The following is an 18,592-nucleotide window of genomic DNA, read 5'->3' on the forward strand; positions in this document are numbered from 1 at the left end:
ATAAAGCTACAAATCAAAAAGAGTGATCTGTAATTTCATTATTAGCCTCTTTAAAAGCTTTTATACATACTGGTTAGTCAAGGGTTTTAAAGGATATAGTGTCATTTTCTTTTGAATTTCCTGTGTAAAATCACAACTTGCTAGGTGTGTTTAGAGATATGGGTGCTTTAAAATTTAGGTCCACACTATTTAGTGCAATTTCTGCAAGCTCATAATTGAATCAGTATGGTGAAATAAGAGGTTAAATATGGTCGTCTTGGACTTATACTGACACCTAGGGGCATGGATGAAGCATTTAAATGCAAAAGCTTTCAGTTATTGGTGTCATTGTATAAATGTCACTATTCACTGTCAGCCATAATTAAATTTATGAGTTGTCCACAAACAGTGTAGTTTTTAGATCATGTTAGAATGACTGTACTTCTACATGGAGAGGGTCTGCACATGGGGGCTACAATTTTAGAATCACATGACCAGCCAAATACTACTCACGTAATCTCAGTAACCATCCTGTTATTTGTCACTTTCCCTCATTGATTAAAATATTCTGACTACTAAATTTTTACAATGGCATCTGAATCTGAAAAATATTGATTTGTCAATCCAAGATGACACAAAGACAAAATTTACTGAGTGCACCTATGAGAACATAGAAACCACACCAGGTATCAATTGCTAAATTAAATGGCATATCAAGCAGAAATAAATTCACTTCCAGTGCTGGGTAGTAAAAGATTGCATGTAATCTGGATTACATAATCAAATTACAAAAATCAAGTACTTGTAATTGGATTAAGGACTAAAGTTACTTTTTATAAATTACATGATTACATATTAACAAGGCAATGGCAGTAAATTGTTAAAAATGTATTGATCATTTTCATATCAATATAAATCATATTCTAAACCTGAAGTGCAATAGACTCACAGATGAACATTTTGAGCATGTGCTCCTTTTACGTTACAACAGAAAGATATGCACCTCAGCTAAGGACAGGTGATGGAATATTTATATTGTTTTATGCACTTAAAATGAACTAGATGTGTGTGTGTATGTATGTATATATATATATATATATATATATATATATATATATATATATATATATATATATATATATATATATATATATATATATATATTCTTACCCCACCAATGCTGTGCAGCTCAAACACTGAACTTAATTACTTCAAAGGATCTAGTGGATGCCATCTCTAAGGGTCCTTTCCGTACAATAGTTAAATTGCAAAATGTGCAGCAATATGAAACAAAGCCCATCTCTCTACGGTTGCTCCAGATGCAGTGGAGTCCATTGCATGAAACTTGACATAAAACTTGACACAATTGTTCCTTGTTTGACTTGGTGGAAACTGACTCTAGCAGTTTTCTGATATTCTGCTCTTTTAGAATGTTCTTGCTGATCAAAAGATAATATTTTGCACCTCAGCTTTGGAATAGGTGATAGACTTTCAGTAAGCAGTAAGGGTTAAATGTGTTTCAGTGTTAGATGAAAGCTTTGACCTTAGCAATGTTGTTGCTGTTGCTTTTATGGTCATAAATTGTCTTTCATTTTATGATCATTTTATGGTCATGAATGTTCATAATGCTTCTAGTATTTAATGCTCTTAAAATGAACTTGATATCTCAGTGTTTTGAATGATAAACTTTGGCCATGCACTGTCATTGCTGTTAGATTTTATGTTTATTTCAGTCATGTAATGTTTAATGGACTTTTAAAAAAATATCAGGAGCTCTTTTTGTTAGTAAAGAATGGAATACATTTTCTTTCTCTTATAATCAAATTATTATCATTGTGAAATGCATGTGACATGAAATAAAATTAGGTAGAAAGTAATCCAAAAGTAATCAGAATAGATTACCCACAAAATGTAATCTGTGAAGATTACATTACTGATGTTTTTGCAATTTTTGTCATGTAATTTGTAATGAGTACTATTGCAATTCACAAGTAATTCGCCCAGCACTGTTCACTACCATTAACTGTTGAGGCCACTGCTATATTGGTTCTTTTTCATTGTCACTAAGTCGAAGCTTATAGAATTAAGTGTTTACAATTTGTAATTATGAGTTCTATGAAGACGTGAACACTTTTTACAAGTGGGAATCTCATAACTGTGGTAAATCCAACCTAAATTGAATGCACTATAAGCGAGTAGTATTTGGCTAGTCATTTGATCCAAACATGGCAGCCCCCATGAGGAGACCCTCTCCATGTAAATAAAACAGCTTTTATAAGTTTACAGATATTACTCGATTCTTATGGTGCGTTCAAGTCCCCCTGGGAATTTCGTAGGCTACGTAAATCATAAATACGATGCCTAATTTTAATCTGAAAGAATGGATGCGTTTTGCAATTTTATATACCTTTTTCACCTACCAGCAAAGGCAGGAAACTTTTTTTTTTTTTTTAGCACCAATCCAACAAAATGAAGAGCATTAGGTGTGTAATTCTTCATCTATCTATATTTTATCATTCTCGTGTAGCTTATAGAACGATGAGAAATGTAGTTGTTGCATTCGCTTGTCGCTGCATGAACCAGTTAAACGAGTCTTATTTTATGGCAAGTTTTTACGTTAATATAGATAACTTTCACGATTTTGTGGTGGCGTTCATTCCAACAAGACTTGAACGTTCCTGTTGAACGGTCATGAAATTGTTCATGATTTTACATTTAAATTAATATTATTATTTTACATATGTTTCAAAAGTACTATTAATTTATTTAGGACTAAAACTTTTTAATGAAGAAAAAATACTGAGTGCACCTTTAAACATTAAAAACGAATAAACAAACACGATTAAAAACGAATTTCTTTTTGTTTAATTAAGTTCTAAAAACTCTATATACCAGGCACCGTTAAATATAGGCCTATATAAAAATTATATTGAATGCCTGCCTTAAATTGTGTCTTTACACGCTGTCACTGCATGATGTACTGTTTTTCTCTCTCTTGGGTACTGCAGACGAACCTGCGTACACTCTGTGCTGTGATCTTGTACAAACGCAAACTCGGGGTCCTCGGTACCACCACCCCGAAACATGGATATTCCATTCTGACCGCTAGACGAGAGCGGCAGTGTATTGAGAACGCTTGTTTGGGGCTACGCCCACACTGAGCTCCCTGATCCTAGGGCAGACAGGCAGAGTGTAAAATGGCGCACAGCTGTCGGTGGCGCTTCCCTGCTCGGCCCGGAGGGAGCAGCAACTCGGGCACCGGGAGGAAAGCGGGCCGAATTCGGGTCACTGCTTCCCTCCAAAACAGCTCGGGGACTCATTCCAACGCGAGTGGGCTCGGGCCCGGTTACGACGCTGCGTTGCAAGTGTCCTCTGCCATCGGCAGCAACCTGCAGAAATTTCGGGATGTTTTGGGGGAGTCGAGCTGCTCCAGCAGCGGGGAGGTAAGCGGGACCCTGGCTAAAGCGTTAGCCTCAGACTTAGCTGCATCCCTGATTCATTTAGAAATTCAAAATCACACGGATAATAACTCCATGGTGAGTTATTATATAACTCTGCTGTGAGAGGAATGAGTGTGGTAGTTATTTTAGTTGCGTAGCAGACACATGTGCTGTTTTTCCTTTCACTCAGCTCACTATGGGACCACTGACAGGCTAAACTGCTAAATATCTCATATCAAAATACATATACATTCTTTACGAATGATTGAAATCCCGGTTGTTGTGTGATTGTTATGTTGAGATGATTAGCATAATAATTAGCATCCATTGGAGTTTAGCGGCATTTTGTTTTGACAGGATGGAGATGTGCACATTGATAACTGTAGCGAGCTCCTGGCTGCTTTGGGTCCGACTAATTTCACTTTAAATTTAACTCTCGTGTGTCAGACGTGTTTTCATTGAAGTGTGCTTTTTGACTTGCTATGAAAAGCAGTCTTAAGCGAAATAACGTATGTGTGCATTGTAACGTAGCGAGAAGGTTGTGTCAAAAATTTGCCCAATGGATGTCTAAGTAAGTATTGTAAACTCGCAGAAAGCATGCATTTTAAACATTAAAGGTATGTGCTCTCATCCCAGTTACTAAACTCAATTCAAACTGTGATTTTGTACTCGTAAGAGATTAAATAAATGGCTCGTAGTTAGCTCACTGTCTCCACAACAACCCCTTAAAACACAACTTAGTTTAAAAGTCTCCGTTTGCTAGTGGTACGTTATAAAATGTGTTACTGGTTTCAAAATATACCTATAATGGTGTATAAAACGCTTTAACATGATGCCCAAGAAGCATTTTTGACTGAAGCACCTGGTGCCAGTTGGTTGTTGTTGTCTGAGCATAGCTGTAGCACGCAGTGTTTGGATGTATCTCAACTGCAGTACTGATTTTAGAGTATGTACTAATATGGTAGGGTAGATTGGGCTAGGCAAAAGGAGTGCTTTCACTCCACAGCTATTTTATACGTGCATGTTGGCACTTTTTTTTAATATTGTTTTGCTTGGTTAGACGTTGCCCTCTAGCTTGGTTTGAAGAATAAGTGATGCTAGTAGCCTAAAAAGTGCTGCTATCAAAATATGCTGCTTTGCATGTTTTCTCGTGGTTAGATTAGTTTATCGTCTCTTCTGTTGAATAAGTTTGCAATATGTAATTTCAAAACCCATCTGTCTGCTCTAATTCACCATCTAGAGGAGGTTGGCTAACGTGTTAGCCTGTTAGCACCCGCTGATGCACGGGAAAATGGGTGGTGGACATGTTTTTCCCCCCTCTTTCATATTGCGTAGTAGCAGTATGCATTCGGAAAATCTTGTGTGTATATGTGTGTGTGTGTGTGTATGCGTATATATTTTTTTTTACTAGAATCAGCTTGTTCCTGTGCAAAGTATTTGCTAGGCATAAGGTGGTCATTTGTTTTATCAAATGCACATTTATTTGCCAAATGCAGCGCTTTGAGGGATGCAAAAGGCGGCTGCAACAATAAGGCAGCGTCTGACGGAGGTTGTTATGTGTGGGGGTGTGTACTGTGACAAACTACCATCTTCCACCATCTCGGTGCTGCTGCGCATCGGAAACGCGGGGAGATCGAAAAACAAGTGCGGGCCCGGATGAGAAACATGCAAATAGCGCGTTTGATGCTAAGCTTCGGCTTGTGCGTTCTCCGGGAAATGATGCCTTTGAAAACGTGGCGCAGATTTAAGAGCATCGAGATGTTGTTACTAGGGATGCTTCCCTAAGTCCTCCTGCATTCACTATGCTTACCCTTCTTCACATGTAGCTGTTTTTATTGCTTTGGTCCTTTGGTCCGCTTTGTTGTTTTTAAATGCTTTATGAATGCATTTGATTGGACTTATAATTTGTAAAATACATTATTTAGATTAGTGGCATAATTAAACGTTTAGTAATAATACGAGTCCGTTAGGGTTAAATTTTGGTCTCTAATTACATGCACTGTGTAGATTACTTTTAATATGTGCAACTTGTGCATCCTGGAGTTTTTTTTTTGTTGTTGTTAATTTTTTTTATTATATGTCCTGTCTTTAGAGACCCGGGACCTCATTTCACCCCTGTACCTCATCCATTTTTTTAGTTGTTCCCACACCTCTAGATTTCCTTGATTTTTTTAACCGTAGTACCAAAAGTGTATAGGATATCTATTTCCAGAAGTGTAGGATATCTATTTCTTTGTTAATTACAAGGTAAATTAATAAGATAATCTAATAAATAAATACAATATCACATTGATTTTCTGTGCAACAATGGTGAATGATCTGTATCCTATATATGTTTAAACTGATAATATACATGCTATTTCTTACTCAAGGTGGAGCTGATGTTTCAGTGATGGACATGATTTACATTTGACATTGCTATTTGATGAAGAAACTATATTGAAGTCAACTATAGCAAGTGCAACACAAATAGTATGATATGACTATTGTCATTTGGGTGTACTATTGTAATTATATAAGTTGTGCATCTATTTGAACTCCGTATGTGCCTCAGAAAATACTAATATTTTCTAATTGTCTTGAAAATATTTTGAAAATGTCCCACTGTCTGGGAATTTTGTAGATCCATTTTTGAAAGATATATATACCGGTGAAATTCCCATGCATTTAAAGTAGAGATGCACCGATTGCAATTTTCTTGGCCGATTTCCGATTTTTTGCAAGTGTGACCTGCCGATACCGATTTTTTCCGATTTTCTTTCTAAGAACTATTATTGACCACATATACAAACAAAATCTACCTTTCTTCAATGCTACATTTTATTTTCATAATAAAATAAGTTATTAAACATTACAATTTCCCCCAAACTGCACTAAGTTACTGGATCTTCTCTCACTTAAAGTGCTCTGTGACTGTGTAACGGGATCAATGGAAAAGAGGAGGCGAGAACCGGCTTTTCAATATAAATTATAGTTTTAATGAGAAACTTATTTTCATAATAAAATAAATTATTAAACATTACAATTTCCCCCAAACTGCACTAAGTTACTGGATCGTCTCTCACTTAATCAACTCTCAAAATAAAGTGCTCTGTGACTGTGTAACGGGATCAATGGAAAGGAGGAGGCGAGAACCGGCTTTTCAATATAAATTATAGTTTTAATGAGAAACTTAAAACAAAGACACACGACTCTCTCTCTCCACACAATACTCTGCAGTCAACCTTTAAACCTCAGAGGCTTGATTAGCCTAATACGAGACCGGGTGTGTATGATCACGACCCGGCCCCGCCCTCCGCCCTGCCACAGACTGGAAAGAGGTAGAAATAAAAATTAACTGCAAATAAGTTGCTTTATATAACAGATGTCATTTTCCACTATTTTTATAAATGGACTTTTTTCTTTTTATTACTCGTCTAACAAAACAATTCCAAAGATCTGAAAAATCTGAGCCACAACGGGGTCAGTGGTGGCTCAGTGGTTGAGGCTCAGGGTTACTGACCAGAAGGTCAGAGGTTCAAGCCCCAGCACCACCAAGATGCCACTGTTGTGTCCTTGAGCAAGGCACTTAACTCCAGGTTGCTCCGGGGAGATTGTCCCTGTAATAACTGCACTGTAAGAAGCGTCTAAAAGCGTCTGCCAAATGCATAAATGTAAATGTAAAATGTAAAAACTGAAGTGTCCAATACGCTCAACTTACGTTAGATGTACAAATATCAGTTGTAAATCTGAGCACTGCTTCGGGAACCTGTCAACACTCCCGTTTTTCCCGGGAGTCTCCCGTTTTGTTAATTCTCCCAAAAAAACTCCCGTAATTTGTATGGCCCAAACCACGTTATATGAATAATCACATCAATATATTATTCCAAGGTGGTCCAGTTGCCAGATCTTGAATGAAACGCTTCCTACTCACACAATCAACACATCATACACATTACAAATAATTTATGACCACAATCTGGCAACCTACAACCCATTTGCGCTGTTGATATCTGCGCAGGTAGTAGACGCGGGATGTTAAATCAAGCATCACTGGTAGATGGGAGAGGAAGACTCGGCTGGTGCTCCGGTGAAAAAAACAAAATATACATGTAAATTTAACAACAGCTGGATGGAAGAATTGAATTTCATATCCCGAAGCCATACCGACAATGCCCGCGCCTTTTGCAATGTGTGTCGCACTGATTTTAATATCGGACACGGTGGGAAAAATTACGTTAAATCACAACGGCACAATTTGTATGTATTTAGCCTGCCTCTGCCATCCAGCACCCCACTTCCCCTCTCCCGGATTTGTGTACCCAAATGTTGACAGATAACAGGCTGCGTATGTGACATGACACAAGATTAAACAACGGCAACGTGATGTCGGAATGTACCTCCTACTCCGTATCGAGGAAATGTATAAGATTTCTGAACCTCCTGTCCTCAATTATGAAGAACAGCTGGTCATCCAGGGCCATGAATTCCATAATTTTCCTCATAATTGCTTTGGTCAATTATGAGGAAATAATTGGCCGATCACCGGTCCGGGCCGAGCATGCGGAAAATCGGCTAATTCCGGTCCGTGGCCGGTCGATCGGTGCATCTCTAATTTAAAGGTGGTGTAAGCATTATATTAGTTGCAGCTAATTATTGAGGCATAATGCATTTTTATGCCATGTTGTTCAAAACAGTTGTCAGATGAGGGTGCTATTTTGCTGCTGTTGTGTTTAAAAACCATTTTTGCTCTCAATAAACCTAATTTTGGTATCTTTGGAGTTTGGCTCATTTTCGTGGAATTAGAAGGCTTACAACACCTTAAGGGTTTAAAGATGTTTTATTTTTCAGTGTTTCGTAAGTTGAACAATCAACACCAATCAGGGCTTGAGACTAAAAAAACTCCTAAACTAAATATTAAGGAGCCAAATGGCTGTTTTTAGTCACTAAATCACAGAATTTCTTGATTTTGATTGCTGTTCAGATCACTTTCTGCTATCAAAGCAACTGCAAGCTTTTTTTTTCTCTCTTCCAAATACATGTTTTCAATGTTTATTGTGCACACCTCCCACTTTTTTACGTGGCAAACTCGTAAAATCGCCCCTCTGTGGCACTTTCTCCAGCTCCTGTCATGTGGAGGGCGATGAGCTGCTTGACGCTGGCGTTGAACAGAACGTTGACGCCTCTACTCAAACTCATGTGAAATGTGCTTTAAATGATGAAAGAACATTATTGAACCTCAAAATTATTATTATTTGTCTATTATTGTGGTCTTTTTTTGATAAAAATCACGCTCCGCAGTTTAAATACTGTAGGAAAATGATACTGTAGATCTGCTTTGTGTTATACTGAAGTCATTAGATTTGTAGCCATGCAAGTTTTAATAAAGGAGAAGGTAAGGACGTTATCGAAACACTATTATTGTTGTCTTTTTGGATGAAAAATAATGCTCAGACTGAAGGAAGACTATAGATCTGCTTTGTTCTTTTGCTGCTTAAACACTATAAAGCCTCTTTGTAGATTTCGGTCATGAATGACTAAAAATGATTCACTGACTCACTCATAGCACATAAGATACTCATTTGTCGCCACCTAGTGACATTTCCAGGAGGAGTAACTGAACCAATCACTTAATAAAATTTAACACTTTTCTGAAACAGAAGCAAGCCTAACCAAAATTCTCTATATTTTGCAGCTAATTCTGCACAAATTTAAACTTGAATCACTAAAATAGCTGTAATTGGTGCTTTTAGCTTATTCTTTAAAAAAAAAATCAAAAGAAAAAATGTTCGTGGATCAGGGATTTTCTTAACTTTTTCACCCCTCATGAATTTGTATCCCTGTAATTTGTTGTGGCATTGCAAGAACAAATCTACAAAAAGGTTTTTTTTCATTACCCATGTAGCGCTCTTGTTGGGAAACACTGGTATAATATTTAAAAAGTCAAGGATGCACCGTCTCACATATTTACTAATTTGTTGTATTAACATATACCTGAATTTTTTTTTTATAGTGAGTACTCCTTGTTACAGTGCAGTACCCCCAACAAAAAACACTGTAAAATTTAAAAGAGAGGGAAAAGGTCAATGCGGAGCAGCAGTGGGAGAGAGAGAGGAGAGAGTGAGAGAAAAAAACACTTACCGGTTCTCCGATACGCCTAGCTTGGTCCTCGGCCACTCCTCCACCCTCTAACGGACGACAGCCGTGCCTCCCCGGGCGGATCGGAGGCAGTCCTCCAGCCCCTGGCAGACGGAACACCCCGCCGTGTTCTCGGGGGAACAGAAGGGGTCTCCCCCACCCCTCACAGCTGCCTGTAAATGCTCTCTCTCTCACACACCACCGTCCACAGTCGGCCTTTATCCCTCTCGGAGGCTTGATTAGCCTCATAACTTCCGCCCTGTCACATTGTTCTTTGGCTTGCAAGCCTCACTCTTTTTCCTCCAAACATTACGATGGTCATTATGTCCAAACGGTAAAATTTTTGTTTCATCAAACCAGAGGACATTTGTCCAAAAAGTACTTTCACCAAGTAAGAGACTACAAGAGTGAATTAAATCCCAGATGCAGTTTATTGTGCTAATCCAATCCCAATCAGTAATTGCCAGATGAAAAAAAAGTGGTACAGAATATGAGACTTTTAATTATAAAGATGCCCAAAATACACATTTTATTTTTTTTTTTATAAATGTCTGCGCTCTCAGTTGTAAACACACTGATGGCTGATTCACTGAGAAAGTGAATCAGATTCAAACTGCTAACCTGAGCTCCTGAGTTCAAACCCTTATTTCTTTTCGGGTGATTCATGAAAAAGACCCGGCTCTCTCGCGCTCCTCAGAAACAGAATGGGTGAAAAGCGTCTCGAGACACACTGGTGCTCTAAAGATGTATTTAATAATTCACAAGATGATATTGACAACTGGATATGAACGCACATAACCTGACTGTCGCCAGTGACGACTAGATTTAAAATTGTCGCAATCATTTATTTTGGTCGCATTTGCGACCATTTTAGTCGCAGTCTGGAGCCCTGTCAATGTAGGCAAAACCGAACAACCCATTAAAGAGACTGCCTTGTGCCCTCACAGCATAATTTTCATTCCCATCAAAAATTAAATATTGTTCTCAAATACATCTATTATAGCCTTTTTTGAACTGTGTCCAATTAAAAAAGTATACATTTGTGTAGTTGAATGCAATGCAGACAGTCGGCTAAAATCCCAGTGGAGCTTGCAGCTCATGCTAGTTGTGGACACAGCATTTAAAATTTAATTCAGAGGGGATGTTGTGCCTGGGTAGGATTGTTCTGGTTCATCACAGCCTGCTGAGCTCACAGAGCAGCCTAAGGCCAGCAGCATGCTCAGTAAACACAAGCACGATGTGCCCCTCCTTTGCATCAGACCCAAATCCAACAGCACGGGCTCACAGGGCCCCAATAGGATTTCTGTTCTGATGGCTGCCTTTTAGACTACTTCATTAACCCATTTGGATGGCTTAAAATGTTTACATAGAGGTAATGCGGCTCTGTGATTTCTTGCAGCTCCAGAGAAGGGAACTTGGTTTTACTTTGATCTTCTAAATCACGTTTGATTATTTTTCCCCAAATCTAAAGTGCAAATAAAAGTCTGCGGCTGTTTGCTTGACAACTGTTACTTTCAGGAGGTGTCCTGTTTAAGTCTCTATTCATCTGTTCCTTTGTGAGGGACGCCATTTGGCTTGCCTTTTAATGTCTAGAGTAAAGCCCCACTTACAGAAGCAGAATGAGGATCAATATCAAGGCCTCATACAAAAGTGCAGTTGAATGGATACAGCAAATGAATGCTTTGCTCCACTGGTTTCTAATGAATGGCTCAGCCTATACGGAGGGAAGAAGTCCAGCAGGTGTTTGGCCTATTTATCTGGAGAGGGCCCTGTCCCCTAGACAGCATGTCCAGGATCATAGCAGGAAGCTTTGTGTCTGCTTTTATTCCAGCCTTTAAGAAGTGTAGGCAGCTGAAAGAGCACAGACGTGGATATCAAAGGGTGAAGAGCAAGCCCTCCTCCCCCTGGGACAGTGCTGGGAGGGAATTAGACACAGGCCGTCCCATCTATGGCTTTATTCTGCTTTTGTAGGCGGGCTGAAGGGGGTTTTGCCTCCTGCTTTTTTGGTCTGGGGGAGCGGCAGCCATTGAGTGTGCGGAGCAATTCTCTGTGAATTTATGTCCCTCATTACACCTCACAGTAGGCACATCTTTGTTTTTATCAGGCCTCTGTCTTAAAGCCACAGCTCCTCATTAGCGTGGGTGTGAGGTGTTGGAACATGTTGTTTCAGAAACTCAGTTTTGGGTGTCTTGAATGTGGGTGCATAATCAACATCAGAGCATTAGATCTGCCTAACATGAAGGGAAAATTCGCCTAATGCCTTTTGAAAATGTTTCAAGAGGCTTGAATAATCAAAGGTTCAAATTACTGTTTTTGTTTTTTAAAACAACCTAAATGATTTCTCATACGTGACCACAAAGTATTCTTTCTGGTCAGATGACCAGACAACTTTCTTTTGCTATGAGCTGTTGAAGTCCATTTTTGTCTATAAGCAGATAAGCTAGAATTCCATAAGATCTCAATCAACAGCATTTGTGGCATAATGTTGATTACCACAAAAAATAATTTCAGCTTTCTCAACTCGTAAACATTAAAATTCAAAGTATAGCCACAAGACGTAAACATGTTGTTAACATGATTTTAGTTTGAAAGAATTGCGTTGTAGGATGATGTATTCAGATATCAATGATGTCTTACAAAGATCCCCATGACGATGGCACAAAGATGATGATCGACAATATCGGGAAATGGCAAAACCTTGGATCTGGAAAGTCGCCGAATATATTAAACAGTAGCCTAGGTGTGAAACTAGCACACGCCACTCGCAAAATGTGATGGGGCCAAATGTATTTCATGCGCAGGTAATTTTGCTCATCTACCAGCAACAGGCGGGTAACCTCTAAGACCTCTCTGAGTGACACATGGCAAGAAATGCTGTTAGTCACAAAGAAATGCGCATGAAGAAACACACTTTATTATATTTTTAAGAACAGACAAAAGAAAAGCCGTCAATGCTTGTGTCTGATTCGCTGCTTGTTCAGAGGCGTGGAGCACGAGCCTGTGTCGTGGAACAAGTGCTTATAAATAGTTTTCACTTTTTTATTTTTTTCTCTCTGCCAATCATCACATCCAATCATTTCATGAGGTGCTGGGAGTTTAGTTTGCTTTATTTTCAAGTGGTTGGCATGCATTGTAAACGCAACTGCGGGTTCAGTAATATTTATCTTTGTAGTAATGAAACTAAGACGAAGTGATTAAATCATAAAGTGACACGACACGTTTACCTTGAACCTAAAATTAAGTTTTATTTATATTATTTTTATATTATTATTTATAATACAAATTCAATAAGAACACACATTTGGCAGCATTATTTTGGGAACAAACAGGAATTTATTAGGCTTATTTATTAGGAATTATTGTCTTTACCTTTTATAATTTGTCTATTTCTTAATCTGTAGGCTTTTACTAATTTTTCACCTGTTGTCATTGACTGATGCTTGCGTGATGGCAAAAGGAGCCATTGGAGATGATAAATGTTTGGATTTGGGGAGGTGGTTAAACAAGATTTTTTTTATCACTTTATTTTATTGCTTTTTTCAATTAATTTAATGTACACTTTGAATTTAGAAATGTCTTTTGTTTATGTTTTTTTGTTTCAGTAGCTATATAAAATTATTAAAGCAAAATCAATAAAGCCTTTATCTCAACCAAATTCACCGACCCTCGTCAGGGGGGTTGACAATGTAATCAGATATCGCAATATTTTTTAAGGTGGTTAAGGTTAGGGTTTTTATTTATTTATTTATTTATTTTTTTATACATATCCCATTTTTTACATATCGCAGCCCTATTATCAACCTTATCTGTGTAAAGTTATATTACAATACTAAATGTTGTAATTCTGGTAAATCCCTGGTTTTATCAAACAAATCATGTTAGCACTTAATGTTTGTCTTGTGGGTATACTTTTATAATGGTGTGTATTTTAACATTGTGACATGGCGGAGGGCGGAGGGCGGAGGGCGGAGGGCGGAGGGCGGAGGGCGAGAGAGAGAGAGAGAGAGAGAGAGAGAGAGAGAGAGAGAGAGAGAGAGAGAGAGAGAGAGAGAGAGAGAGAGAGAGAGAGAGAGAGAGAGAGAGAGACGTCTGACACCCGTGTTTGTCTTTTAGTTTCAGTTTGATATTAAACTATTATTTATATTCTCAAGCCGGTTCTCGCCTCCTTTACACTGGTGCCGAAACCTGTGAAGGAGGATGGATGCGCCGTAGTAGAGTCCTCGCCACTACCATCCACCCCAACGGAGCAGCTGCGGCCTGGAAGTGGAGGAATGGCCACCAACCGTGAGGGAATGAGGGGCTCCCAACCACCTGGAGCGGTAACCATTGCCAGTGGCGGTGGAGACCCCTACAGTCCACCAAAAATGTGGCAGGCATACCGTCTGCCAGGGGCCGGAGGTCTGCCTCTGATCTGTCCAGGAAGGCGCTCATCCATTAGAGGGTGGAGGAGTGGCCGAGGACCAAGCTTCGGCGTAGCGGGAACCGGCGAGTAAGTATTTTTTTTTCTCTCTCTCTTCCACTGCCACTCAGTGTTGGCCTTTCCCTTTTTTTTTTTAAATGTTTTGTTAATTTGGCATGATCGCCGTTACAGCGTGTAGGTGCCACACTTTTTTCACGTCCCTCCCCTTGTCCCCTCCCTCAACCAGGGGGCTCCCCGGTCTGAGAGATCGAGGGAGGAATGTGACAGGGTGGGGCCGGGTTGTGATTCTGCACAATCTGGCCCCTAATCAGGCTAATCAAGCCTCAGAGAGGGATAAATGCCGACTGGAAGCTGCTGTTCGAGAGAGATTGAGAGCTGCCCGACACCCGTGTGTGTGTGTTTGTCTTTTAGTTTCAGGTTTATATTAAACTATTATTTATATTCTCAAGCCGGTTCTCGCCGCCTCCTTTCCCTTTAATCCCTTTACAAACATTTATGGACTGGCCCAATACACTTCTATTGTAATTTCCTTACTTTAAACATGAGTCTACATAATTTTTTGTAGTAATCAACATTATGCCACAAATGCTGTTGATTGATCTTAATTTAGCCTATATTGAACACAAAATATTATTTTAATTCATCTTTATAAAGGCATTTCTTCAGGTAGTAAGTATTATGAATTGATGTTAAGATATAAATTGCTGTGTTAACCCCTTTTTTCTCCGAAAAAAGAGAACAGTTGTGTCTGACTTCGTAAAACAGAATTTGCTGGTAAAATGTAAGGGTGTGCAAATCTACCAGTTTTCATAATTGCCTGATCGATGCATTGTCTGAGCTATTAGTCGACTATGAATAATTGTGCTGCATTATGTTCATATGGCCATGATCAGATGTCATTTCAGTTACATAGGGATACTAACAGATATTTAATGGATACTTAACAAATAAATAAGCAAAATATAAATACAACTTTTTACTGCACAGAGCTATCAAAGAAAAAAAATTAAAAGTAGTAAACAAGAAAACATATCAGCGGTCAAAACCGCTTATGCGCAACGCAGACACAGAATGACATGCTTAAATTTGCAACTAGCACTTGCCGTCACAGAGCGATGTCTGCGATGTACTTTTGAATGCTTGGCATTCAAAAGTACATTTCTGTTAAATTATAAATATTGCTGGTGTGCAACATGTAGTTTACGGCATCAAACTGTTTGATGAGCCTTTTTACGGCAATTGTTTTACTGCTAAATTATTTGTTAAAGGGTCAAGAACAGAGAATTAAATGAACTCGCGATTTATCGCATAGGTTTTTTTTTGTAGTTAATAGCGATTAATCCCATTATCTTTATAATCATTAGTGGACAAAATATGCTTCCAGATCCTGATGTATTTTTCAGTCATCCACACAAAACCACAAGTTGAACAACAGAAAATGAACACAACGCATTTCAAAATATGGTAGTTGTATTTGTATTATGACAGGATTTATTTTAGGAGTTTGACACACATAATCTTTCCAGGAGCACAGTGGAATTAAATAGCTCTGGTCATGTGACTATTTGCACCACTCATGCAGAAAAGTCTGCACTGTCATTTACAATTGACAACTGAATTGTCATAACTCAAAATAATCAATTAAAAAAAATATATTTCAAAAACTCCTTTTAGACCCCAGTCACAATTGTAACCAGTGGGATTAAATGGGCTAATGACAGTGTAGATTACCTGCAGGGTTCCAGTAATGTCTCCAACTTCTGCATCAAACAGAGACATGTGACAGAACCTTGTAGACAGCAGCAGGGTTTCCGTTCGGTGGTAATCAGTCACGCCGCTCCCTATACACATATTACGCAGTCTGCGTAGGGCACCAACTCCCTAGAAACTCCACTGGCTGCCTTTACTGGCACGTTATACATTGAGCGCAAGGCGATCCTTGAACATACTTTTGCCTTGCAACTTTCGTAGCACGCCGCAAGGCCGTCTTGCAGCTGCAATCGTTTTACAAAGTTCTGAGCTCTATCTGTGCTTTGCAGGCATGTTCTACTGCTGTGCTACATGTATAAAATGCTTGGCGCAGTAATCAGCTAAATTTTTCCCAACAGTCAATGTGACATTATCGGCGTTTGTGCAAAATGACTCGCTTCTCATGAACTATGGTTTATTCAAAGGGTCACATTATGCGTTAACGGCATTAAAAAAAATTGTGCAGACAAATGAATTTTGCGTTAATGAGTTATTAATGCGTTAACTTCGACAGCACTAATATATACAGTGCATCCGGAAAGTATTCACAGCGCTTCAATTTTTTGAAGCTGTTCACCTGACGCTCCCCATCCAACCTGATGGAGCTTGAGAGGTCCTGCAAAGAAGAATGGATGAAACTGCCCAAAAATAGGTGTGCCGAGCTTGTACCATCATACACAAAAACACTTGAGGCTGTAATTGGTTCCAAAGGTGTTTTTTATTTATTTATTTTTTTATTTATTTAAAAATTTGCAAAGATTTCAAACAAACTTCTTTCACGTTGTCATTATGGGGTATTGTTTGTAGAATTTTGAGGAAAATAATGAATTTAATCCATTTTGGAATAAGGCTGTATCATAACAAAATGTGGCAAAAGTAAAGCACTGTGAATACTGTGAATACTTTCTGAATACTTTCCGTATGCACTGTGTGTGCGTGTGTGCTGGCGTGTGTGCTGTGTGCTTGCGTGTGTGAGCGTGTGAGCGTGTATTTATCACTTTGTGGGGACCAAATGTCCCCATAAGGATAGTAAAACCCGAAATTTTTGACCTTGTGGGGACATTTTGTCGGTCCCCATGAGGAAAACAGCTTATAAATCATACTAAATTATGTTTTTTGAAAATGTAAAAATGCAGAAAGTTTTCTGTGAGGGTTAGGTTTAGGGGTAGGGTTAGGTTTAGGGGATAGAATATAAAGTTTGTACAGTATAAAAACCATTATGTCTATGGAAAGTCCCCATAAAACATGGAAACACAACATGTGTGTGTGTGTGTGTGTGTGTGTGTGTATTATATATATTTTATAACAGTGCCTTTAAGCAGTTTGGAAAATTCCAGAAAATTATGCCTTTAGGCAATTAGCTTCTGATAGGCTAATTAGAGTCAATTGGAGGTATACCTGCGGATGTATTTTAAGGCCTACCTTCAAACTAAGTGCCTCTTTGCTTGACATTATAGGATAATCAAAAGAAATCAGCCAAGACCTCAGAAAATAAAATTATGGGCCTCCTCATGTCTGGTTCATCCTTGGGAGATTATTTCCATACACCTGAAGGTACCATGTTTATCTGTAAAAACAATAGTATAAACACCATGGGACCACACAGCCATCATACTGCTCAGGAAGGAGACACATTCTGTCTCCTAGAGATGAACGTTGTTTGGTGCGAAAAATCAATCCCAGCACTACAGCAAAGGACCATGTGAAGATGCTGGAGGAAACGCGTAGACATGTATCTATATCCACAGTAAAACAAGTCCTATATCGAAATAACCTGAAAGGCTGTGCAGCAAGGAAGAAGCCACTGCTCCAAAAAGCCAAACTACAGTTGGCAAGTGCACATGGGGACAAAGATCTTACTTTTGGAGAAATGTCATCTGGTCTGATGAAACAAAAATGTAACTGTTTGGCCATAATGACCATATTTATGTTTGGAGGGAAAAGGGTGAGGCTTGCAAGCCAAAGAACACCATCCTAACCGTGAAGCGTGGGGATGACAGCATAATGTTGTGGGGGTGCTTTGCTGCAGGACTGATTGGTGCACTTCACAATATAGATGGCATCATGAGGAAGGAAAATTATGTGGATGTATTGAAGCAACATCTCAAGACATCAGGCTGGAAGATGAAGCTTTGTTGCGAATGGGTCTTCCAAATGCACAATGACCACAAGCATACCTCCAGTTGTGGCAAAATGGCTAAAGGACAACAAAGTCAAGGTACTGGAGTGGCCATCACAAAGCCCTGACCTCTATCTGATTAATGAAAGAAGTGATTGTGAAGAAGCATGTGCAAGCAAGGAGGCCTAAAATCCTGACTCATTTTTACCAGTTCTGTCTTGAGGAATGGGTCAAAATTCCAGCAACTTATTGTGAGAAGCTTTTGGAAGGCAACCCAAAACATTTGACCCAAGTTAAACCATTTAAAGGCAATGCTTCCAAATACTAACAAAGTGTATGTAAACTTTTGACCCACTGGGAATATGATTAAAGACATATTAGCTGAAATCATTGGCTCTACTATAATTCTGACATTTCATATTATTTTTGTCTGATTAACACATTTTATTGATTCACACAATTGGGAAATAAAAGCAAAACATATATTCACAGAACCAACATTTAACCTCCATTATTCCCTTACCGCCTCCCAATCCCCACCCTTGTCACACTTGAATATACACACACAAAAAAAGAGGAGAAAAAAAATATATAAAATATATATAAAAAGGGGGCCTGGGTAGCTCAGCGAGTAAAGACGCTGACTACCACCCCTGGAGTTCGTGTGTTCGAATCCAGGGTGTGCTGAGTGACTCCAGCCAGGTCTCCTAAGCAAACAAATTGGCCCGGTTGCTAGGGAGGGTAGAGTCACATGGGTAATCACCACAT

At 38.9% G+C, this 18,592-nt stretch overlaps 1 protein-coding gene across 1 annotated transcript in view; it reads left to right on the top strand.

Annotated features, from left to right (window-relative positions):
* The first annotated feature begins 3,166 nt into the window (after positions 1-3,166).
* The window catches only part of LOC127629733 (histone-lysine N-methyltransferase 2A-like), a 54,557-nt gene continuing 39,131 nt past the window's right edge, over positions 3,167-18,592 (top strand). The window contains 1 exon segment of the mRNA XM_052106946.1: positions 3,167-3,422. Coding sequence (XP_051962906.1) covers positions 3,177-3,422 — 246 coding nt within the window. The 5' untranslated portion in view covers positions 3,167-3,176.

The sequence above is a fragment of the Xyrauchen texanus genome, chromosome 36 (assembly GCF_025860055.1).
Source record: "Xyrauchen texanus isolate HMW12.3.18 chromosome 36, RBS_HiC_50CHRs, whole genome shotgun sequence".
NCBI lineage: Eukaryota > Metazoa > Chordata > Actinopteri > Cypriniformes > Catostomidae > Xyrauchen > Xyrauchen texanus.